This window comes from Chenopodium quinoa, unplaced genomic scaffold, assembly GCF_001683475.1.
Source record: "Chenopodium quinoa cultivar QQ74 unplaced genomic scaffold, ASM168347v1, whole genome shotgun sequence".
In the NCBI taxonomy this organism is placed as follows: Eukaryota; Viridiplantae; Streptophyta; class Magnoliopsida; order Caryophyllales; family Amaranthaceae; genus Chenopodium; species Chenopodium quinoa.
In genome coordinates, this window is record NW_018742204.1 from 19,807,238 (window position 1) to 19,831,618 (window position 24,381).

A 24,381-nucleotide genomic window follows, 5' to 3' on the forward strand; every position below is an offset into this window, starting at 1 on the left:
GGGTGGTTGCTCCTACGTTTATTATTACTCACTGGCTGGAATTATATAAATACGTCATATGCATATAATCGAGTTATTTGAGAGCATTCTGGCCTGACATTGCAAATGAAGAGCTGAGATCAGCTGACAGGCTAAGTCACTAAGTCAGAAGCCATTGTAGGAGCTTGGTAATGAATGATTCACAGAGACTGGCTTGTCCTTATGATATCATGCCGTGCCATTGTAGTACCTTGGTAACGATTCAAAGAGCACACTGTCACACTGACTTATCCGTAAAATATCATGCCTTGACTGAAAGAGTGAAAGTGGCAAAAACCTGCCCTTCCCAACTGTTGTTTGTACGTGAACAAGTATTCCTAGTGGTCAAGTGCTCTCAGTGTTACGAATCCATAATCAAGATCTCTATTCCATTTCAGCTGGATATCTGCTATGCAAAAAATCTTACCTGATATGTCTGGCACATATGGGATGTGCATGTTTCGTAACTGTGGACATGGCTGAAAATAGACGCTTTAACTTTGATAATCCGCTGTAACTTCAGAAGGCTCTCTTCACATTGGTTTCTAAAGCAATCCATGCTCTGCACTGTACTGGCAGCCTGACAAGGCAAGTCATCAAGCACACAATGTGCAAGAAAGATGAGCCACAGCTGCTATTGGCAGTCCATTGATGCAAACTAGGCAATGTTCTACGAGTTTTTAATGTCTAGACCTCTCTCCAGTCTTCTTCAGTGTATGTTACGTATAATCTGAAGTTCTGAACATCCCATAGCCTGTGCCATACCCGGTCCGTAGGCTGTAGGAGGGATCAATGTTAAAGAGCAGAACATCTGATAATAACTAGAATTTTGGCTAGAAATACATATTAGACGCAAAAATAATAGAAACTAAAGTGTGCTTTTTTGGTGACATATACGAATAAATATTAAATATGGAAATAATAAATAAATTGGCCCATTAGCTCAGCTGGTTAGAGCGTCGTGCTAATAACGCGAAGGTCGCAGGTTCGAGACCTGCATGGGCCACACATTTTTACTCTAATTTTGGTCATATAGAATTTTTTTTATAATTTTTATTTATATATAATGTGTTTAATTAACAAAAAGGGGATGTAGCTCAAATGGTAGAGTGCTCGTTTTGCATGCGAGAGGCACGGGGTTCGATCTTCCGCATTTGCATAATGTTTTAAACTTTTATTCTTAGCCTTCGTTACTTTTTTTTTTGACCTCGTATTTGTTAGATGATGCCACCTTCACTGAATTACTTTACGACCTTAACCAAAATATATTTCTGTTATCGCCACCATGATCAAACTATAGTACAAGGTGATGTGCAACGCGAATGTTTTAAACTTTTATTCTTAGCCTTCGTTACTTTTTTTGTGACCTCGTATTTGTTAGATGATGCCACCTTCACTGAATTACCTTACGACCTTAACCAAAATATATTTCTGTTATCGCCACCATGATCAAAACTATAGTACAAGGTGATGTGCAACGCGAATGTCTTCGTCCTACGACATGTACAACCAACTTGCCTTGTGCATAAAAATTAAAAAGTAACATAATATACAAGTGCTAATTAGGCCATTATTGAGGACATATTCAATGCAAAGCATATTATGTAGTGTGAATGAAATAGCTTGCCCATCTACTTCCAGCCTATCATATAATTATCTACATAAAAGGCTGAAAGGCAGAAGGTTCTTGCTCAGGAAGCTTGATTGGTATAAGTGGTCGTTGCGATTTTGCCAAACTGGCTTATCACTAGATTGATCTATAATTGACTGAAATAATATAATCGATCACGCATCTATACAGCAGGGATAGCGAGAAGGGAGACCTATTGTCTAAATTTGAAATTGGCACCGTGCTTCAACAAACATGATCCCTTACAAGGTTTACTAAGATGCCATGGTTGTTGCCGGGCAACTGTCCACAGAGCAAGCCAAGATATCCCGGTAATCCCTTGATATTGTGAATGAGTCATAAACTTTCCCATCACTGCTCCGCTTATACTCAAACAACAAGCTAGAGTGATTGAATGCCATCATTTTAACAAATCCATAATCTTCGTCTCTAAATATACTCCAATTTGGCTTGAGGGTTGAAAATTCTGCAAGACTCGCTCCTCCACCACCTGCAACTACATGTATTGTTCCACCCAAGGTACCCTTGTAATCGTTCTTTTCTTGGTTGGTACAAGTGTTCTGCAACAAAAGACATCAAAGCAATGAGACTTTGAGAGTTGCTATTCTGAAATGTCTAGAGAAAAGTAGTTACTTTCCTGAAAGACCTGAACAAGCACATCAGTAGATATAATGGATGCCCAGAAAAAAGTAGTTACTTTCGTGCTTCAATTAATTTATGGAAAGAAAACAGGAATACTTAAATCATTATGACAGGATATTTTGGCCAAAAAATTGTGAAATTCTAGATTCGAGGTTAAATGTGATTATATTGCAACTCAAAAAGGAAATGAAAACGAACCTGGTAGATAGGGCATGTTCTCTCGTAGTTATGTACATGACCATAAACAGCAATATCAACCTTGTATTTTTGCCACAACTTTTGAAGGCTCTCTCTGCCCATGGGCTCCTCAAATGAGCCTTCTTCAGCGTAAAAATCGCCTGAAGAATAACCCAACACACGATGTGCAAGAAAAATAAGCCATGGTTGCTTTTGTCTATCTGCAGATGCTAGACAGTGTTCAATGAACTTATATTGTTCTGTTCCCTCTCGCCAATCATGTTCTGTATCAGCAATACAAAATCTGAACATGCCATAATCGGTGGAATACCTGCAGAAGACAATAGATTCTTATTTCATTCTTATTACTGGTTTATCAATTTGTAGATCATACAGAATAACTTATTGCATCCCAAATTATGATATCCTATATATATACCAGAACTTTTCCCTGTTTTCAGCAGGAGTATAGAACATATTCTGAGCTAACACACCACATTCTCCCCCTGAATCTGTATTCTGGTAGAAGGAACCTGTCCCTGGCCAGTCTCTCTCATGATTTCCACTGCAAGGAAAAAAATAAAATAATTTGACCTTAAGATACACATCGACAAACTAAATATTTCAAAGAGAGATAAGATAAGTTGACCAACCTAGCAATCATATATGGAACAGCTGAGGCAATGGGCTCAACTTGAGCAGTAAATTGATCCCACTGAGACAGATAACCATTAGCATAGCATATATCTCCTATGTGGAAGACAATGTCAATGTTCTTCAGATCACTGATGAGTTGTGCAGTAGTATTTAGAGAACCGCGCTGGTAATTGTTGTATTCATTGGAGGCATCCAGTTCATCCTAAAACATTAAATGTATCAACGATTCAGAAGGTACTACAATGAAAACAAACAAATGAAATAAATGGACGTCTAACAGTTTTACAGCTATTGACACAGGCAGGTAGATAAAAAAAAATGATAATAGAACTGGCCTTTTATATGGAATGTCCAAGGTAAGCATTCCTGATTACCAAGCATGTTTTCTTTACTAAATCTTATTTTTCTTGTATCACACCTCTAGGTATGAATAACTGGCCATGAGACGAAAAAAAGAAAGAAAGGAAAATACATGCTTGGAGGTGGGGATGCATTAAATTATAATGGATTGGTTCCTTAAATGTTCACTTCTGTTCATAGTGAAGTAGCAAAAAACACTAGAATATCAAATCAAAAGTTTTTGGGAACATCTTCTCTGCTATCTTAGGTATAAGGATATATATAGATGAACCCCCCAGCCCCCCTCTCTCTTTCACCCTGCTGAAGTCTTTTTAGATGCATTGTGTTGCTGATTATATTTAAAATCTCAATACATGGTTTAGTAGATTTGCTTTTAGACATATAAAACATGCCTTGAAGAAAGTATGTGTTTCTAAGATCAACATAAGCTTAGATGCAACCACCAGTGAAACCAGAAGTGCTATCAATTCCTATCAAATATCCCATACCTTTCCCATATCTCCAAAGATGACAACTTTCTGAACAGAATCTTGACCTGGATAAGGAGATGCTCTAAAGTGATAACGAACATTCCATACATACGTTCCATCATGCAATCTATGTCCAACCCTATATGTGTACCTGCATGGCACGAAGAAGAAAATAAATCACGTTAAAAGAAAATATAAAAACTTACAGTCCAAAGGTGATGGTAAAAAGTTCAGGAAACAACATAAGAACATTCAAAATTAAGCATGAGTCAGAACTTTATACGTCAGATCATGGAGAAAAAAAAGTGTACAGGACTGAGATCAGATGTACAAGACCTTAGTCTTATATTTGCAAAGAGGCTCTTGTAGCCTTACCCCTATATTTCAAAGGGAATGTTTCTGTTAGATCCTATTCCCTAGTCTTATAATTTTAAAGGCAATGGATTTGGCGTAGTGGCCTACTACTTTAAACTCAACTGATGATAATTACTTTGACATACGATTTTTCATTAGAGGAAAAAGTTTGTTTCCAAGGCCTGAAATTAAGATGAATAGATCTGAAAATCATATTTGAATATGTATCTAAACTTATACTCAATATTTAACACCTTTAATTTGATTTCTCATAATGTTATCACAGTATAGAAGACAGTCAACAAGACAGCATGATGTAACAAAATGACAAAATGTTAGATGACATACACTAAGTTGGGCCACAGCTCCTTCATGAAACCAGTGTGTATATAGCCAGGATCACGCCATCCTACAGTACTGGCTGGTGCACCTGCCCAAGCACGAATGGAATTAAGTGATTATGAATTGCCAAACTGTATGACATATTGACTCAGATGAGCACCATTAAATTAACTAGGACAAAAGCAAATAAGATAGAGTGATTAGATATTCTTGCAAGATAATATGAATCTAGTTATTACTCGAACTTGCCAATTAACTGCAAGCTCCAAACAAAAGACTGATGCAAAGAAGAGTGCAAAGTGAAATAAACTTGAGAGTGTTACAATTCAACCAAGTGCTAATTTGATGCAAACAAATGTATAGCTAAATTATCCTGCTTCATCAGAGTGACTACATACTTCACTGATTAAGCTGACAAACAACAAAGTAGGGCAATCATGCCAATCAACCTCAGAACACATTTGGATCATTGGATGTTTCATGAAAAGTTGGATTCATTTTGTATTCCATTCGATTGGATTGTCAAGGAGTTCATTAGGTCGATTTCTACAGTTCAGACAAAAGACAACCAAAAACACTTTGGCATTAAGATGTAAGCCGTTCATTTGAAAGTAGCTCAAGTTTTTAAGACATACTAGACAGATATATATTTAGACATCTAGTACAATCACTTAGGAATGGACACTAGGTACAGCAAGGTCCCATGCTGTAAATATCGCATTCCTTAACATTTCTTTTTACGAAGTTATATACATAACATAGCAATCTGAATGTAGATGTTTTGTCAATCACAGAGCTTTTATTCAATCAACAAGCATGAATAAATCTTCAAACCTGCAATAGGAAAGAAAGAATTTACACTCACCACACATGCTTCTGCGATCAAAGGTTAATGTGCCAGCTGGGGATATAGTTTTTTTCTCTCCTTGCAAACCCCATTCAACAACAGGAATCGCTTCATCAATTCCGTATCCACTAGTCCAAGTAACTGTCATCTGAATATCATGTCAAATTTAGATTTCAGAAATATGGTTTAGACTACAATATGCTCTTAATATCCCAAATTACATGGCTCATTGCTCTTTTACTTGCTGTTAAAGGAGGGTGAATAAGTAGACAGAAAAATGTAAGTGGGTGTGCTGTTGTGGGCCCCAACTTTAATGAAAAAGCTTACTGCGTTAAAGATTGAGCATTCAAGAAGGAGGTAGTAATACACTAAGAATTATGCACAATTTCAGGATAACGATCAATTAAAAAAAAAAAAAAAGCTACAACAGATAACAGTAATGAAGGGAAAGGGAGGTGCCGAGGTGGGAGGGAGAGATTGACCATCCATTTGTCTTCCAAATCTCACAAACAATGTAGGGATTTGGTATATCAAAAGGAGAAGGAAAATGGATCCCACCATTTCCTTTCCCTTGCTCCAAGTCTTTTTTAAAAATATGCAAAATGCCAAAATGTATCCCTCACTTTTTCTTCCTTCCCTTTCCCTGCAAATCTTCTTGTATTCTCATAAAAGTAATATATATAATAACAGAAATGAAGCTCACCTCGTCCCAAGATTTTCCTTGAGCCAGGCGTGGGTATACAGGTGCTTTAGGGTTTGCAAAAGCAACTACATTTGAGACGGCAACCAGCTTTGGCTGTTGGTAGAAAGAAAAAGAACATAATATGATAAATTACAAGAGTTACATTTATGATGCATCGGTAATTCATCACAACTACAATTATAAAGAACGGGAAATGGGAATATAATTTGTAAATACAATACCCCACAGTTCGATGGCACTAGATAGATGAATGTAATTCAGAATTTTGATGTATTAGTTTTCAGCCACAGTTTATTGACATAAGAACAACATGCAGCCGGAGTACAATCAGAACTCAAAATAAAAACAAGAGAGATAAAATAAAAGGTACAGGAAGCATACACTGAGCAGTCCACCAGTAAATAGTGCAAATGAAAAATCTGCTCTCTGATTGATCAAGTGCAGCTTCAGAGATCCACGTCCTGTTTGCACATACTTAGGATTCGAGAAATTTGCAAATTGATACTGCGAAACAAACACACTAAGTTGTTTATAGAAGCATATATAAATATGCAGGATGATAAACAGTGCTCAAACTTCAAGTGATTATCCAAAAAAAAGGATCAAAGTCACCAAATTTCCAGTACCCACCTTTATTGGAGCAGTGCACAGAAGAGGAGGGTAAACTCTAGGATTATCTGCCAAGCATGTAGACGAGCTGAAGATAAGGAGTTTGGTCATTAAACGTCCCAAAATATGGAGTAAAGACAAAGTGAGTTCCAATTAGGCTGTTTTAAGGAAAAATAAGTATGTTACCTGAAATCGGCAGGAGAAAAGACTCCTATCCAATCATCTACTGTAGGATTGGGGTAGCTGAATTCTACAGTAACCCATTCTCTATTTGTTCCCTAATAGAAATCAAGTGCCAATTGATAAAATTAGAACTTCTAGTAAGCAACTCTACTAAGATAAAAAGTTCTCTACTTCAAATTATAAAAGCTACACCTCAAATATAAACAATATCAGATGTGCAAGCTGACTAAAGCTTACCCCTAATCCAAGCAACGAAGGAGAAACTTGAACAAAAGATTTGTCATGGAGAGCAACTTCTGCTTTGTGAATAGCAATCTTTGACAGGGGTTGAACCCCATGGGACACAGCACATTGAAGGATTGAAGCAACCAAAATGGCCACGTATGAAGTAAGCAATAGGCCTCTCATCTCCTTTAAAACCTGAATTAAATGGAAGAAATAAACGACTCTTAGGTTGATTAACAAGATTATGGCAACAATCGTAGAAATGAAACTTTGTAAATCCACCAACAACCAATTTCGTGCAACGTTTCCCATCATTATTCTCATTTATTATGCGAGTTGGACAAGAGTCACAAGACCATATTATAGACCCTCTTTAGTGTATTAAAGAAATTGATCTAGGATATGGCAGTTCAAAACATTATCAGTTTTTCACCCTACAAATTCACTATCCTACATTCAATTTCATAATTATGCAATTCACAGAGTACCTACCTACCTCTCAAACATGAGTTTCGGATCAATTACTAATTTCGATATCTCTAACTTGCATTAAGCTTCGACAGATTATGGTTACAAACAACACAAATACGGATATACAAGTATCTATTAAGCAGCCAAGAACATTTTCATTCCCTACTATTGTCCACATTTCAATACAAAGTAAATTTTCTACTCCTGAAATCTAGATATAGGCATGAAACCCATAAAAATAGGAGGGAGCCCCAGTTAATCTCAGAGATTAACATTCCAGTTTACGATCCACTGAAACAGACCCATACCACATTTAATCCTTGCCATCAATCCAATAAATCAAATAACACCCACTACCTGAATGACTGAAATTACAAATTTACAATCAGAAATTCTCATATTCCAAAGTATGTAGTTCCAAATTTTTACTAGTACAAAATTTTTACGAGATTAACATTCATGTTTTCATTCACATATTCAACATCCCCCAGATTAAATTAAGCATACCCAGATACAGAAAATTAAAGGGTATCCAAAATTAGCCATATTAAACAATAAATTAAGCAAATTTCAACCTTTTTAGTGAGCAACATTCATACAGAATATGAAGAAAAATAAGCTTGAATTTTAGAAAAATAGAGTGAACGCTGACCTGTGAGAAGGGCGTATCTATTTGATCAAGTGGAGAAAAAAGAGAGAAGTACGGAATACTCTAATGATTTAGTTAATGAGTTGAAGAAAGTGGATAATAATAATAATAATAATAATAATAATAATAATAATAATAATAATAATAATAATAATAATAATAATAATAATAATAATAATAATAATAAGGGATTAATTTTCAATTTGTAAAGTTTAATTAGGAGTTGTACTTGACTTCAGAGGTTTTGATATTGACTTAAAGTTGCTTGATTGGATCCTCCCACTGCTACGCCGGCAAGTTTAAGCCATAAAAAGTACGTAGAAAAGCATATGCTTCTGAGGTACTATTTGGTTTAAGAGAATCTTAGGGTTACATTTGGAAATCAGGGATTCGATACTGATAATTATCTCAATTAATTATTATTTTTGGACAATATCTTAATTAATTATATTGATAAAGACTTAATCATATTGATAAACACGATAAATTTTGACAAAAGTTAGCTTGGTCATTGAATAAGAAAGAATATAAAAATTATCTATGAACATAGAGCTTTCGTCATCCACTAATTATACTCTGAGTTATACGTATTTTTTTGAAAAAGAAAAATAATTTGATCGGTTACATTTATATGAGCTGAGTTCAAATTTTGAACTATGCTCAAGTTCGAGCTCAACTTCTTTTTTTTTTCTTTTTTTTTTAAAAAAAAGCTCAACTTGTGATTAGACTTATTACTACTCAATTTGTAGCTCTTTGGCCCCGTTCTCTTCACCTTATTTTTGCTGAACTGAAATTATTTTTATTGAAACAAAATTATTTTTACTGAACTAGAATTAATTTTACTGAAATGAAATTATTTTTGCTGATTTTCTGTTATAATTATTCTTTAAGAAAACTGAATTTTACTAAACTGAAATTATTTTTAGAGAAGTGAAATTAATTTTCTTGGACTGATCTTACTTTTACAACTATTATTAACCTTTCTCCATTTATAAACATCAGTTAAACAAACACTAAATAAAATCTTAAGCATTGCAACATTTATTACACCAAATAAGAGTGTTACCTTACAATAGCAAAACATTAAGGGCAGCCTGGCTACCAAGGGACCCGGGTTTGGTAGGATAGGGAGGGTGAGTGCTAGCCATACTAGCAATAAGTAAAATTAACAAGTAACCGGAAAATAATACTTTGTAAAATTTAATTCGGGAAGGGTGTTCTACAAATAATACAGCCCCTAAGGCCCTAAAATAAGCCTGTATAATCTTCGAGTACATACATACAAACTCTACCCTTGATGGGTTCGGTATTCCAAGTACTGATGGAAAGGCCTACAGGCGCATTGCCCTTAGTGGCAGAAACCTTAGTTGTGAGAGAGATTGATTAGTACCTGCAAAACAAATTCAAAAAGAAGGATATGAGCAAAACAATCTAAAATGCAATTTAGCTTACAAGCAGCAGAGCATAGACAGATCATGGCTAACTTTTCATTCCTCCCATGAAACAGGTATTCCCGATCAATTATTATTCTGATGTTGTCAACAATAACAGCAGAAATACTCATGACTTCAACAAACTTCAAGTCTTCAACCACTATCTTCTTCACTTAAGAAATATTCAGAAGCACAATGATTATAATGCTACAGATGCTCATAATATATTGTGGATTTAGCAGAATATATACATGCCCTAACTGCTCAAAAAATCTGTCTGTTAAGTATTCGATCACTGAGAGATGTAAAGCAAAGACTGAGCACAAGTAATGAACTCAGGACCAGAAATAAAGGTATGGTCTTCATTGTCAGTTCGTACACAGAACATTGAGGATATTACAGTAGAGCTTAGAGGCGGGAAAAATCACACTGAAGTACTGAACATGACCGCAGTGAGCTTAACAACTAACTCAGCCATTCTCACATGCTTACAGTATGTCAGCGGCATTCAGGCTGTTCAAAAAGTAGACTTATACTGTAATCAAGCATTTCAATGCAACGTGAATCATAACTACCAATAAACGGTCTTGGATTCAAGTAGAAATAGTGATAACATATTCACCTAGGTCCTAGAACCAAAATAATCATTATGCGGATACGAACAACTTAGAAGAGCTACAGAGCAAATTACTTCATCTGCTCATCATACATATCGACCTTGAAACCCTGATCACACAAAGTTGGGAATCTAAGCTCAGAGTTTCAATATTCAACCAAATTAAAAATCATTGATGATGCTAGAATGAAAAAAAATCATCAATCTAATGGTACTAAGCATAATAATCATTCCTCAAGTTTAAGGCAAAAAAAATTCACGGCAACTATCATCAATGGATTGGTTCTACAATACTTTCATCATTATCTGACAAATTACTATCCAAATCCCACAATTCTTACATCAATTCCCAAGTGAAGATTTGAAAAGCTACTCTCCACTTCTCCAGCATACTTACAAAAGATAAAACCATGAAGAAAAAGTTTCTTCACCCATGAACATCTATAGACAAGCTTAACACGCTCAAATTTATGATTAGGACCAAAAGGCAATGGAACTGATATGCCTAGTGCCATTTTTGCTAAATCCAAAACTTAATCCGTCTACCTATAGAAGCGAAGCATTACATCACCAACATAAATACTGAAATTTGCTCAATCTTCTTTTTTTAAAGTCACAAAAATGTTCTTTGTGAAACTTGATTTTATCCAAGAATGTAGCCAAAAAACCTGGCATGTAGAAGCAAACCGATCCACAAATTCATTCCAAAAATATAACCATAAGTTTAGATTAGAGCAAAAGTTGTCAAACAACAAGCACAAAAAATGAAAAGTTGAAAACACATAATGAATTGTCAAACTATGTACATAATGTGCAATGGTTGTCATATTTCATCAAACAAACCGCCACAAGCATGGACTGTCAGGCTAACTAATGTGACTAAATTTATAGCATCCAAAATTTAAAAAGAGGCATTTACCATGGAGCAGAAACACCACAGAATATCCAGAGATTCCAAACACATTTTACAATGGAGAAGTAAAGAATTAACATAATAAAGACATAAGATGACTGCAGGGAATACAAAATTACCTGATATAGCTGTGTATGCTTCATAAATTTTCAAAAGAGCAGCAGATAAAAAGTAATGATTTTGAGTACTTCCTCCATTCTCTTTTCTGCCCTGGCAAGAGGGTTGACAACGAGCCACCATCATCCAATTTGATAAAGTTCAAATTTTTGCCTGGAAGTAGGCATGGAACATCTATAAGCTTCATGTACTCAAGCCAGCCCAATTTTTAAAAGCTATTAAGGCCTCCATCTTCTTGAAGTTCTTTCTTCTCATTTTTGATATCTTCAATTTCTTGTGGTTCTCCATGAATGCTTGTTTGTATCTCCACTTATCTACGAAAATCTTCCATTCACGAGATAAATCCACTACTTGCATCACAGCATCAAAAAACCCCCCTTTAACCAGGGCATAGAGAAAAGCATCAATCAAGCTATGGTCTAACTTAAAGCCTACAGAGTCATCAGTCGAAGCTCGCCTTTTAACCTCATTCCAAAGCATCAAAACGTTGAAGTATTTCCCTGCAGCTACATAACCATTAATCAATGACAAATAAGTCTGTCCATTAGGTCTAAAATGAAGAAAGGCCATCCTCCTAAATGTTCGACTAGCATCTTCGATCCGACCAGCCTTACAAAAGGCATGTATAATAGAATTCCAGTCATGTGTTCCTACTTCAATGCGAGGGTCCTCAACTACCTCATCCAAGAATGCTGCCATCAATTCAGGCCTGTTATTTTCTGTCAAGCCAGTCATTATGGTAAGATAACTCCCTTTCAACTCCGATACTCTTGCATCCCTCATGTCCCTAAATAAAGTAAAGGCAGACTGGAAATCCTGGCTTGACATCGCTGCTTCTATTAAAGAATCATAACAACAAACATCCAAGTGCAAACCAGAATAATTAATCTCTGCTACCATTTGTGCAGCCTCAGCTGTCCGATGCTCTTTGCAATAGGCTTTTAGTATTGACAAATACACACCAAGTCCAACAGCAGCTCCTTGAGCTTTCATCTCATCCAATATACTATGTGCCTTATCCAACATCCCAAGTACAATACAAGCATTAACAATGCCAAAACCCGTCGTACTTTCCCCTACAACACTTTCAGGTTCCAACATTTGAGCTTCAACAACCAATGCTGCTAAATCCTTAACACTCCCATGTTTAAGAAACCCTTTCACAACCTCACAATAAGTTTCCTCACTAAATTTCGAACCGTCTTCACCCCCTCCTTCCAAACTCCGCAAGACAGTCTTAGAGACAGACTCTACATTTCCTGCCTTAACATACCCCCTAATCAAATTACTCAAAAACAACACCCTGTCAGTAAACCCAAATCCACCCATCAAACCCTCTAACTCACTAATCTTCCCTTCTAAACCCTTCAATGCATACAAATACCCAAGCAACCCGAAACTCAATTCGTCAGGCCTAACCCCTAAAACAGACATCAACTCAATAACCCTCTCAGCCTCCTCCACCGATTCAAGATCAAAACAACACCCTTCTAAAGCAGCATTACAAGCATCCAAATCAGGAATCATAAAATCCAACTTCTCATCAATAGCAACCCTACAATTCTCATGAAAAACACCCAAATAACCAACAAAACTCCCATTCTTCCTACTAATCTCAACCAACAAAGAACCCCAGACATGAAAAGGCACAAAAAACCTATTCTTAAACATACATTTAACCAAAGCAAAAGCAGGAGCAACAGTATTAGCAACAACCATAGAACTCAAAACCCTTTTCACAGTATCAAATTCCAACAAATTGGGATTCTTCTCGATCAAAAAAACAACCGAAGCAAAACCCCTTTTGAGATTATGAACATCAGAGAGAGAACACATATGGGTAATGAGTGAATTTGTAAGAGACTTACTGGGAAAACAGGAAGTGTTGGTGAGTAACTTGAATGATTTCCAAGCTTCATCTGTGTTGCAGGAGGAGAGAGAATGGTGGAGGGTGGTTTCTAAGGTGGTTTTGTGTTCGGAGGTTAAAGGGATTGTTGGGGTTGTTGGTGACGGTGACGGCGGCGGTGGTGGTGATGGTGACGGTGACAGTGGTTTACGGGAGAAGAGAGACGGTTGAAGGAAAGAGTAAAGAGATGGGGTTTGTTCAGAGGTGGTGGAGAAGGGTGTAGAGTGCGGTGGTCGGAGGAGAGAGAAAGTGGTGAGCCGCCGCATAATCCGCCGGTTTTGGGTGGTTTTGGGAAGTTTGTTTTCTGTTGTTTTTTTGATTGTTTTCTTTGTTTGTTGAAGTTTTTCCATTGTTTTTGTTGTGTATTTTGGGATTTTGATATAAATGAATTAGTGGAGAATTGTATAATAAGAAGCTGGAATAGCTCAGTTGGTTAGAGCGTGTGGCTGTTAACCACAAGGTCGGAGGTTCGACCCCTCCTTCTAGCGTTATCTGGTATAATTTTTAAAGTTTTTTTTTTTTTTTTTTTTTTTTTTTTGGTGACAATTTTAAAGTTTGTTTGAATTAATGTTGTTTCGGGTGAAAACAATGGGACCTTGCCGAAGGTCCGCTGAAATGGAGAAGGCTGGATTCGGTCCAAGTTATGTTGGGCCGAAGGTTTCCTGCACAGTAAACACACGTAAACTAGCCTCGGGGGTGTTGCCGAGGAAGGCCCCTCCGATGCTAAAGTCAGTACAATGTGTAAGAAGAAGACACTATGCAAGAGAGTTTGTTGCTTGAGGTTTTCATGGAATATATCAGAATATATGAATGAACATATGAATCTATGAATGAATCAGAATGAATCTCCTCCTTGAATGCATCAATATGATGGCTTTTATACCTCATCCTACATGGAGAGGTTGGGCCTTAGCCCAATTGGCTTGCTTTGTGGGCTGACCTTTGACTTTAGCACAATTGGAGAGTTGAACCTTGACCTTGGGCTTTTGATTGGATCATTTAGTGCTTAGGCCCAATTGGACTAAATTGGACCCAAACAACTTGCCCCCCAGACCCGATTTGGAAGGATGACGGGTCGGGTTTGATTTAATTCAGAAAAGGAGGGAAGTAAATGATTTAATTAATCCAAAAATTTGAATTTAAACCGTAATTAATGAGATAACAACGGTTAAGGCAGATGATTGTGGAAGTTGGACGGATAATGGGCAGTTTAATCACAAGATCATGTGTTTAACGGTTACTTAGTGGAGTATTTAAGAGAAATTAAAACGCAGACTCCTCGTATCCCATACCTGGAGATATAAACAGAGGCGCGTCATCTCTCCTCACTTATTCACCAACACAAACCCAGAATTCTCGAGAGAGAAACCAAGAACCCGCATCAAAACTTCGCAAATTCCCTGAGCATTAAGCTTAGAAACTGAGACTTGCCACTACGAACTCGTAAATCGGCAACTTTCGCTTCAGATTAAGGTAAATTCCTTTGATTTCAGTTTATTTTTCTTCGAATTCGAACTCCTTCCCCTTTTCTTTCGACTTTTTTCTTCGAAATAATCAATGGCAAGAGGAGTTAGAGGTAGAGCCCGTGCTCCAAGAAGAGCAAGGCCGATTCCCGATCCTAGGAACAGGATTGGGACCTGGAATGGACAAAGGCCAGAGTCTGACCCTGCTGAAGGGATTAGGGCGACTCCCCTTTCCTCGGCTCCTCCTCAGAGAACGGAGGAGCCGAGCACTTCTGGACGGGATGATGAAGTTCCCGTTGTCCTTTGGGATATCCTCCCCGGGTTTTCAGAATGGGAGAATGCCGAAGTGGCTTCGGCCATGATAAAGAACCGCCCCTACCCATGGTGGGTGGAGAATGCCGATCAATATCGATTTGCCGAGCAAATTGAGTTGCATTACGACATTTTTGAAGCTGATGGGTATTGGTGCCGAATGCCCTCGGCATCCGATAGAATCCATCGTCCACCCCCGGGGTATGTGGGGGTGTACACAAGACAGCTTCAGTACGGGCTGAGGTTCCCTTTGGACGTATTCGTCCGAGACTTGCTGATCCATTACAACATCTCTCTATGTCAGTTAACTCCCACCAGCATCCGAAGGGTGATGACATACTTATGGGTCTGCAAGTTCTTCAAGTACGTGCCGAACCTGCACTGCTTCAAAAAGCTCCATCGGCTAGTGCCAAATATTCAAAGTGGGCACGGAAGTCATGGTTCTGGGTGGTACCGGATTGAGTCCCGGCCCCAATACCTAACCATGTGGCCAAACGACTCTTCAGACAAGGACTGGAGAGGTCAATGGATTTGGGTTAGGGCACCCACAGATCCGGGCCACCCTTGCGTCTTCAGCGCTCCCCGGTACCTCGCTGAGCCTGATCCCGAAATGGGAAGTCTTGGTCCCCCCGCAGATAACGGGGCGGATCCGAACCTGGATCAGCAACATATCTTCGGCAAGCTGCCGAACCGGGGGGGCAGTGGCCGAATGCAGCATATCCCGGAGACTTGGCTCCCCGATACGCATTACGTTTTCCAAGAGAACATGCTAGCAGCTGTTGGCCTCAGCCGAAAGTTTAAGGATGGTAAGCTTCTTCGGCTGGGGCCGAGGCTTTTAAACTATCTCTTTTTCTTCTCTCGCTTCGCTTTTTTATGCTGTGCCAACCTATCTGAACTAACCTTTCCCCTTTCCTTTTTCAGAGCGGGACGAGACCAACGTTGGCATTAACTACGCTCGTCTTGGTGTCAACCGAGAACGAGTTGTAACTGAACGGGCCCCGTCTATCACTGAGCCGAGGCATACGGAAGTTCATCTAGACTCTTCCCACTTCCAAATTGAGGCTGTTGCTCTGTATCAGAGGCAGAAGCCTTGGTGGAAGAAGAGAGACCCCTGGTTTCAGCTGCTGGACGAAGAAGCTGAAGCTGCCCGCACAGCCGAAGAGGTTGCACGGGTTCTCGAAGCTTGCGAAGGAGGAGAAGGGTCCTCCAGAGCTGCTGAAGCAGAAGCTGCAGCTAGAGCAGCTGAAGAAGACGAGGCTTTGCTGAAGACCTCGGTGAGCTTTCAGACTTAACTTTTTCTTTTTTCTTTTCTTCTTTTTTTTTTTTTTTTTTTTACTCCCCCCTGTCTGTTACAGTCTGAAGAGAGTAACAGACATAGAGAAGGGAAAGCTCCTGTTCGTCCCGAAGACCAAATACAAGGAGAGTCTTCAGACTCAGATATGGACGAGCAGCCCCTTCTGAAAAGGCGCCGAAGGATGGCCATCTTCGGCCCTCATGACTTTCAGCGGAGGCCGATGACCATCGGCGTTGCAATAAGGGAACCCGAGGAAGGCAATGGATCGCCGAGGGTTCCCCGGCCACCACCCCAATCACCTCAAAAGACCCCTCCGCCACCTCCTGAGATGGAGGTGGATCAGAGAACTCCCGAATCTAAGGGAGGGGTCCAAGAAGAAATTAAGGAGAGTGCTGCTGAGCACGAAAACAAGGATGCCGTGATGTCCAGTGCTGAGGGCTTCACGGCAGACATCGCAAGAGAGGTTGAGGCTTTCGTCCTCACCCCTGAAGAAGAGGAGGTCATAGTAATTGACTCCTCTGAGAAGGATGATGCTGAGCCATCCAAAGCTAATCAAGCTCCATCGTCATCCTTCCCTTCTTTCCAGACTCTGCAATCTGGAGAAATGGGTTTCTCGGCCCCCCGAATTCCAATCCCAGACCACATCTGGGACCTCATATGGGGTCAGAACCGAGAAGGAGCTGCAGCCTACTTCGGCGATTTTGCTGGCATGTCCGAAGTAGATAGGGCAAGGATCTGGTCGCTGAAGGCCACTGCTGGGATGGGCGAATCCAGCAGATCAGTTCCTGACCCAGCCAGGTCTAACCAACTGCTGATGATGCAGGTAATTTTCCTTGTCTTCATTTCCTCTGAAATTCAGCTCTATATATTTTTTTTTTTTTTTTTGTCTTCCTGTTTTCAGTTCGTGCACAACCAGACTCTCACTGTAGAGCTGATAGATACCCTACAAGATAGGGTAGACGCTGCTGTGCACGACAAGAAGGTAGCTGAAGAGGAATTAAAGCTTGCTAAGCTGAAGCAAGCAGCAGCTGAAGAGAAGCAGCAGAAGGGTGAGGAGTATGAGAAAAGAGCTGCTGAAGCCCTCAAAACCTTCTGCGACGCTATGGAGAAGGAAGTTTTTCCCCCACTGATGGAAGGGGAAAAATTCCTCCAGGAGCATATGGGAGTAGACGTCTCCAAATTCAAGGCTGCTGTTGAGAGCCGTATTCAGGAAGGAGTTGTTGCACAAGCTGAAGTGCAGCAACGTCTAGAAGCTCTTGAAGCCAGCCGAATGGCTGCTGAAGAGCTGCTCCAGGCCAAAGATGTCCAACTCTCAGAGGCTGCTGCTGCTGCCGAAGCTCAGAGAGCTAAACTCCATGAGGCTGAGGATCAACTGATGACCCAAAAAGTTGAAGTGGCCCAAGCTCAGACAAAGGCTTCCCAAGTTCAGCAGGAGCTGAATGAGCTGAAAGGTTCCTCCTCCAAGCTCGCTGACGAGCTGAAGAAATCCAAGGAAGACTTGGAGGAGACCCAGAAGAAGCTGGCTGATGCTGAGGCTCTACTCAAAGTCCGTGTCTATACCCAAGAGGAATATGAGATGGGTATGCCGAAGAGTCTGCCTTCATGCTGAACCGAAGCTGGACTGGTCTAAATGTGCTGAATGGGTCCAGAATCCCGAAGACCCTCATATGAAGTATGCAACTCCAGTCGAAGCTGAAATCCTTAAGGCTGAGGAAGCCGAAGAGGAAGCTGAGAGAATGGAGTTGGAAGCTGAACAGAGGGAAAGGGAGGCTCGGCAGAGTGCAAAGCCCGCTTCTTCTGCTGCTGGGGCTGAGGCCACCATGGGGCTCAACGCTGATCAGTCTGATCCTCAGGCTGAAGCATAGGAACTCGGGCAGTCGTCTTCAGAATCTTGCGGTTCATCATGTGCTTAACTTTAGACTTGCCGCTTTCTGATTTTTTTTGCCTTGTTTTTTTGCTTCAGCTTGCCTTGTCGTACAACAGTTTATTTTTTTTTTGCTTATGTACATATTTCGGCAGCTGTTATTTTCCGCTTGTGGGCGGCTGCCGATACAGTTTAATTGAACTTGTAGCTCAATTTCTGAGCATGAATTATTAATCTGATGCTCTTTTCTTCAGTTGCTTTGTTTTTGAATGCTTTACTGTTTCTGTTTCTTCAATTCTGCCGTACATACTTGCACTGAGAGTGCTTCTTGCCCCCCAGAAATTGAAGTATGACTTCAGCGGAATAAGCAATTTCTTCACTTCTTCAAAATGGGTATCCGAAACACAGGGCCAACTGAAGGCAATGCTTCTGGGATACAAGTCTTACTGAAGATTGACTTCATCTGAAAGTTGGATATCCGAAACACAGGGCCAACTGAAGGCAATGCTTTGGATATTAGCTTTCTGGGATACAAGGCTCAGTTAAGGCAATATCCCAGAATTGTCCATGGACTCATGTCTTTGGAGAACAAGTCTTACTGATGTTTGACTTCAGCTGAAAGAGCAGTGTTCTTTAAAAAGACGCACATCCGAAACACAGGGCCAACTGAAGGCAATGTTTCGAATAATGGCTTTCTGGGATACAAGGCTCAGTTAAGGCAATATCCCAGAATTGTCCATGGACTAATGTCTTTGGAGAACAAGTCTTACTGAAGTTTGACTTCAGCTGAAAGACCAGTGTTCTTTGAAAAGACGAGTTTTGTCAGCCATCTGAAACCCAGTTACCCGAAGGCGAAGGTTTCAGACGAGGCTGATTTAAAAATTTTCAACTGTTGCTGTTATCCTTGATTTTCTGTCTATCTTTGAAAAATGGATACCCGAAACACAGGGCCAACTTAAGGCAATGTTTCGGATAATGGCTCTCTGGGATACAAGGCTCAGTTAAGGCAATATCCCAGAATTGTCCATGGACTCATGTCTTTGGAGAACAAGTCTTACTGAAGTTTGACCTCAGCTGAAAGACCAGTGTTCTTTTAAAAAGACGAGTTTTGTCAGCAATCTGAAACCCAGTTACCCGAAGGCGAAGGTTTCAGACGAGGCTGAATAAAAAACCCTTAAAGAGTAGATAGAACAAAGAAAATTTTGAAAGGATAAAAAGTAGACATTTATATAAATGGCGGCTCCCAGGCCTTTCATTAGTTCAAAATGTACTTACAAAGATAGTTTTTCCCCGAAGGGTTCACACATGGTATTTTTTCAGTACATCGGCGTTCCAGTGATTTTTCAACTCAGTTCCATCCAACTGCCGAAGTCGGTATGTCCCTGGCTGAAGCTCATCATAAATTTCAAAAGGTCCTTCCCATGCAGCTGAGAGTTTCCCATGGATTCGGCCTTTCTGAACTGCAGCAGCATTCCGAAGGACAAGGTCTCCAATTTTGAGAGGCCTTGCATGGACCCTTCGGTTATAAAATTTGCTGATTCTCTGCTTATAGGCGGCCATTCTATCTCGGGCTGAGTCTCTTACTTCGTCGAGGAAATCGAGAGATTCCCTCATCAGTCGCTCATTCTCAGCCGAGAAGTGGTGCACTCGAAGGCTCTCAGAGCCAATTTCCACTGGAAGGACGGCTTCGGCACCATACACCAGTTCAAAAGGTGAGCGGCCCGTCGCCTCTTTTTCAGTTGTCCGAAGGGACCAAAGGGTTCCAGGGAGCTCCTCTAGCCATTTGGACTTTTGATCTTCCACCCTCTTCTTGAGGGCATTTAAGATCTGTTTATTTGCAGCTTCGGCTTGTCCGTTACTTTGCGGGTGGCATACCGCTGAATATGCCAGTCTGATGTCGAACTGATCTGTATACCGCTTCAGCGGTAAGTTATCAAATTGCCTCCCATGATCGAAGACAAATACTCTCGGGATGCCAAAGCGAGTGATGATATTCTGCCAGATAAATTTTCTGACAGTTTGCTCTGTAATGTTCGAGGCTGCTTCGGCCTCGATCCATTTACTAAAGTAGTCGACACCAACTATCAGCCATTTTTTCTGGTACACAGCCTCTGGAAATGGTCCCAGTATATCCAGTCCCCATTGGGCAAACGGGAGTGGATTAAGGATCTGCTGAAGATCCCTTGCTGGCTGATGGATAACTGGAGCGTATTTTTGACATTTTTCGCATTTCCGAACCAGCTCCTTAGCATCTGCGATCATGGTGGGCCAGTAATATCCAGCCCTCAATGCCTTGTGGGCTAAGGTTCTTCCTCCAATGTGGTTCCCACAGATGCCGAGGTGAATCTCCCGTAGGATATAATCTGCATCTGTTGGTCCCACGCATTTCAGCAATGGGGCTGAGAAGGACTTTTTCAGAAGTTCCCCCCCTGAAGACAATGAACCTAGAGCTGGTTCTCTTCATCTTGGAGGCCAAAGCTTTATCCTCAGGAGTTTCTCCCCGAAGCTTGAAAGCTAGGATGGGGTCCATCCAACTAGGCTCTGGGTCAGCGCAGCACACTTCAGGTGCTTCGTCGACACTTCTCTCTCGACGCACTTCTACATATACAGATCTGTTCAGCTCGGTAAAAGATGAACTAGCAAGTTTGGAGAGTGCATCGGCTTGAGTATTCTGACCCCTTGGGATCAGCTGAACCTCAAAAGTTTTCAGCTCTGCAATGACTGATTTGATCTTGGCAAGATAAGCTATCATGGAGGGCTCTTTGGCCTCGTAGCTGCCACTGATCTGATATGCAACTAGCTGAGAGTCTGTTTTTAAGCAGACATGATCGGCTTCCAAGGAGATGCACAATTTTAGGCCGGCGATTGCTGCCTCATACTCGGCTTCATTGTTCGAGGCCTTAAAAGAAAACTTTAGTGCATACTCAAAGGATTTGCCTTCGGGAGAAGTTATCACTACCCCTGCCCCCGAACCGTTTTCGGTGGAAGATCCATCCGTAAACACGGTCCAGACTTTCTTTTCACTGTCTAGCGCTTCTTGGTATGAGCATTCGGCCAAGAAATCCGCTAGAGCTTGAGCCTTAATGGCAGCCCTCGGACGGTAGCTGATGCTGAATTCGGTGAGCTCAAAAGCCCACTTGGCTAGCCTACCAGATTTTTCAACCTTGCCGAGAACTTTTTCCAACGGTTGATCAGTTAAGACCACTATCTGATGGCAATCAAAATAGGGCCTCAGCTTCCGAGCAGCCACTACTACCGCGAAAGTAACTTTCTCGAGTAGAGGATAGCGAGTCTCGGCATCCGTCAGTGTATGACTGACGAAATAGATCGGTTGCTGACTCTTACTCTCTTCCTTCAGCAATACTGCGCTGATGGTGGCTGGGCTAACGGCCACATATAGGTATAAAGTTTCTCCTTCAGCTGGGCTAGCCAGCGTTGGGAGTTGAGCCAGATGCTCCCGAAGCTGTTTAAAGGCGTCTTTTTGCTCTTCCTCCCAAACGAGCTCTTTTGTTTTCGGGAGTTTCAGGGCTTTGAAGAAAGGTAACCCCTTATCCGAAGCTCTGGAAATGAACCTCGAGAGGGCTGCCATTCTTCCGGTGAGCCGCTGAACATCCCGCTTCGTTTTCGGCTCAGGAAGGTCGAGCGCCGCTTTGACTTTAGAGGGATTGGCATCAATCCCCCTTTTGCTGACCACGAACCCAAGGAATTTCCCTGACTTCACGCCGAAGACACACTTCTTCGGATTCAGCTTCATTTGATGCTTTCTCAAGGTGGCGAAAGTTTCAGCCAGGTCCTTTACATGGTCCTCTAGTTTTTTGCTTTTGACGATCGAATCGTCAACATAGACTTCCATGTTTCGGCCCTTTTGATCGGAGAAAACTTGATCCACCAGCCTTTGATAGGTTGCCCCCGCATTTTTCAATCCGAAGGGCATCATTTTGTAATTGTACACCCCAGCGTTCGTGACGAATGTTGTCTTGGCTCGATCGTCGGGGTGCATAAAGATCTGATGATACCCCGAGAATGCGTCCATGAAACTAAGCAAGGCATGGCCACTTGTCGAATCGACTAGCTGATCGATCCTCGGCAAGGGATAGAAATCCTTTGGACAAGCCTTATTTAGGTCCGTGAAGTCAACGCACATCCTCCAGGTACCATTGGGCTTCTGAACCATCACCACATTTGCCAGCCATTCTGGATATTGGCAAGGTTCGATGAATCCTGCCTCCAATAATTTTTTGACCTCGGCTGCGATGTCTCGGTTCTTATTGGCGGAGTAATTCCGCTTCTTTTGCTTAACTGGTCGACACGTCGGGTCAACATTAAGCTTATGGGAGATGAGGTCTGAGCTTATCCCGGGCATATCAGCTGCCGAGAAAGCAAACACATCTCTGTTGTCCCGAAGGAGCTGAATAAGTTCACAACGGGTGTTCGGATCAAGGTCCATCCCGATTGTTACACATTTCTCAGCGTCTCCTTCGGCCAACTCAACTGTTTCAGTCTGTTGGTCCATGTCCATTGCTGATGGATTGGACTCTTCATAATCTGGCCTGCTGCCAATGTCAGCAGGTGTCCCAGTCTTTTTGTTCTTCGGCTGGCTCTCTGAGTCTTGCGGCTCAGCTGAGGAGCTAGCCTTTTCCCTTTCGGGCCCTTTACCTCTGGGTACAGATCCTTGGGCCGAAGCACTTAGGCCTTTTGGCTTTTTTGTGCTTGGCTCTCTTTCTTTTTCTTTCTCCTCCTCATCCTTGTCGTCATCTGGGCGACTACTGGATGGCTTGAGGTAGTTGCACCTTCGGGCGTCCTTTTGGTTGCCCTGTATCCTTTCGGGGAAGCCGGCGTCTGAGACGTAAATCATCAGCTGATGATAAGTTGAGACGACCCCTTGGATCTCGTGAATTATGGGTCTCCCCAAAATCACGTTGTACACTGAAGGAGCGTCGATGACCAAAAATTCAATCATGACGTTCCGGGCTGCCTCATCGCAACCGATGGTGACAGGAAGTGTCACCTTCCCATCTGGATAAGTTGAAGCCCAATTGAACCCGGATACCGGGTAGGGTACCGGCGTAAGGTGCTTGGGCTTCAGCTTAATTTGATTGTAGGCCTTTCGGAACAGAATGTTTGCTCCACTGCCACCGTCAACAAGGACCTTACTGACGTCGTGGTTGGCCACCGTGGCGATGATCACCAACGGATCCTCATGAGGGAATGTAATCCCCCGGCAGTCGGCGGCTGTGAACGTCATGTTCGGCACCGGCGACTGGGGAGATTGAATGTCAGCGTTGTTCACCTGGTGAGTCAAAGCTCTAAGGTGGCGCTTGTGCTCCCTCCGAAAGTATATTCCTCCCGAGATAACATTGATCGGAGGGAATTTCCCCTCCGGCTTTTTACTGTTTTTCCGGGGGAAGTCGAGGTCCTGCCGAGGGTCCTTTGCTGACCTCTCGGATTCTTTTTTCTCGCGGTGATCCGCGATGTATTTTTTCAAGTATCCCTTCCGGACCATGTCCTCTATCTGGTCCTTCAGTTGGATACACTCCTCAGTGTTGTGTCCCGAAGACTCGTGGAACTCGCACCACTGATTTTTATTTTTTCGCTGATACCACTCTGGGAGTGGTCTCGGCTTTCGGTAACTCTGCTCCTCCTTCGTCACGCTGTAAATTTTGGCGCGTGGAAGAGAGAGCGGAGTGTAGGACTCGTATATGCCTGTGTATGAGGCAAATCTTTCCTTCTTTGGGTCGTTGGCCAAAGATTGCTCCGGGGCCTTTGACTTTCCCTTTGCCTTATGGCCTTGGCCTTCAGACAAGGGTATTTGCCTCTGTTTCCCTCCCCCGGATTGAGGTTGGGTTTTCGCTTTGTTCCATTCTTCGGCTCGGATGAACTTATCCGAAGCACTAAGAGCTTCCTCCAAGGTCTGCGGGGTATGCATGACCATGAAGTCTAGGAACTTTCCTGGCTGAAGGCCATTCTGCATTGCGAAAACGGCTAGCCCCTGGTCCAGCTGGGAGACGCTTGATGACTCGTTACTGAAACGGGTCAGGTAGTCTCGGAGGCTTTCGGTTTCCCCCTGTTGCAGACTCATGAGCTATGCGGTAGTCCTCTCTCCGCGGTTTGCCGTGGAAAACTTGC

At 41.5% G+C, this 24,381-nt stretch overlaps 2 protein-coding genes and 2 non-coding genes across 5 annotated transcripts; 2 read left to right on the plus strand and 2 right to left on the minus strand.

The window, feature by feature from the left end:
• Positions 1–950: 950 nt before the first annotated feature.
• Positions 951–1,024, plus strand: TRNAI-AAU. The gene has a single exon. It is a non-coding gene; the product is annotated as a tRNA-Ile (tRNA).
• Positions 1,025–1,514: 490 nt separating this feature from the next.
• On the minus strand, positions 1,515–8,450 carry LOC110721861 (probable inactive purple acid phosphatase 1). 2 transcript variants are annotated; one of them, XM_021901085.1, is made up of 13 exons: positions 8,341–8,450; positions 7,230–7,412; positions 6,996–7,087; positions 6,831–6,897; positions 6,582–6,704; positions 6,201–6,293; positions 5,516–5,645; positions 4,657–4,738; positions 3,973–4,105; positions 3,121–3,326; positions 2,907–3,032; positions 2,489–2,798; positions 1,515–2,208 (listed from the first exon to the last, which is right to left on the minus strand). In XM_021901085.1, the coding sequence occupies exons 2-13, from the start codon at positions 7,398–7,400 to the stop codon at positions 1,903–1,905; spliced, it is 1,839 nt and encodes a 612-aa protein (XP_021756777.1). In that variant the 5' UTR covers positions 7,401–7,412; positions 8,341–8,450; the 3' UTR covers positions 1,515–1,902. The 2 variants fall into 2 exon arrangements, with proteins under 2 accessions (XP_021756777.1, XP_021756770.1); XM_021901078.1 differs by lacking the exon at positions 8,341–8,450 and adding an exon at positions 8,264–8,297.
• A 901-nt stretch (positions 8,451–9,351) lies between these two features.
• Positions 9,352–13,854, minus strand: LOC110721874 (pentatricopeptide repeat-containing protein At1g69290-like). The gene is made up of 2 exons (XM_021901097.1): positions 11,419–13,854; positions 9,352–9,727 (listed from the first exon to the last, which is right to left on the minus strand). The coding sequence occupies exon 1, from the start codon at positions 13,670–13,672 to the stop codon at positions 11,600–11,602; it is 2,073 nt and encodes a 690-aa protein (XP_021756789.1). The 5' UTR covers positions 13,673–13,854; the 3' UTR covers positions 9,352–9,727; positions 11,419–11,599.
• TRNAN-GUU lies at positions 13,737–13,810 on the plus strand. The gene has a single exon. It is a non-coding gene; the product is annotated as a tRNA-Asn (tRNA).
• Positions 13,855–24,381: the final 10,527 nt, after the last annotated feature.

What these genes read in the sequence shown, in the direction of transcription:
- LOC110721861 (XM_021901078.1), bottom strand. An exon ending in TTTTCTCCTGCCGATTTCAG is followed by an intron (nt 6,898 to 6,995) that starts GTAACATACTTA and finishes CCTTATCTTCAG; the next exon opens with CTCGTCTACATGCTTGGCAG. An exon ending in GAACATGCCCTATCTACCAG is followed by an intron (nt 2,209 to 2,488) that starts GTTCGTTTTCAT and finishes CTTTTGTTGCAG; the next exon opens with AACACTTGTACCAACCAAGA.
- LOC110721874 (XM_021901097.1), bottom strand. Translation starts at nt 13,672, where the DNA reads ATGGAAAAACTTCAACAAACAAAGAAAACAATCAAAAAAACAACAGAA.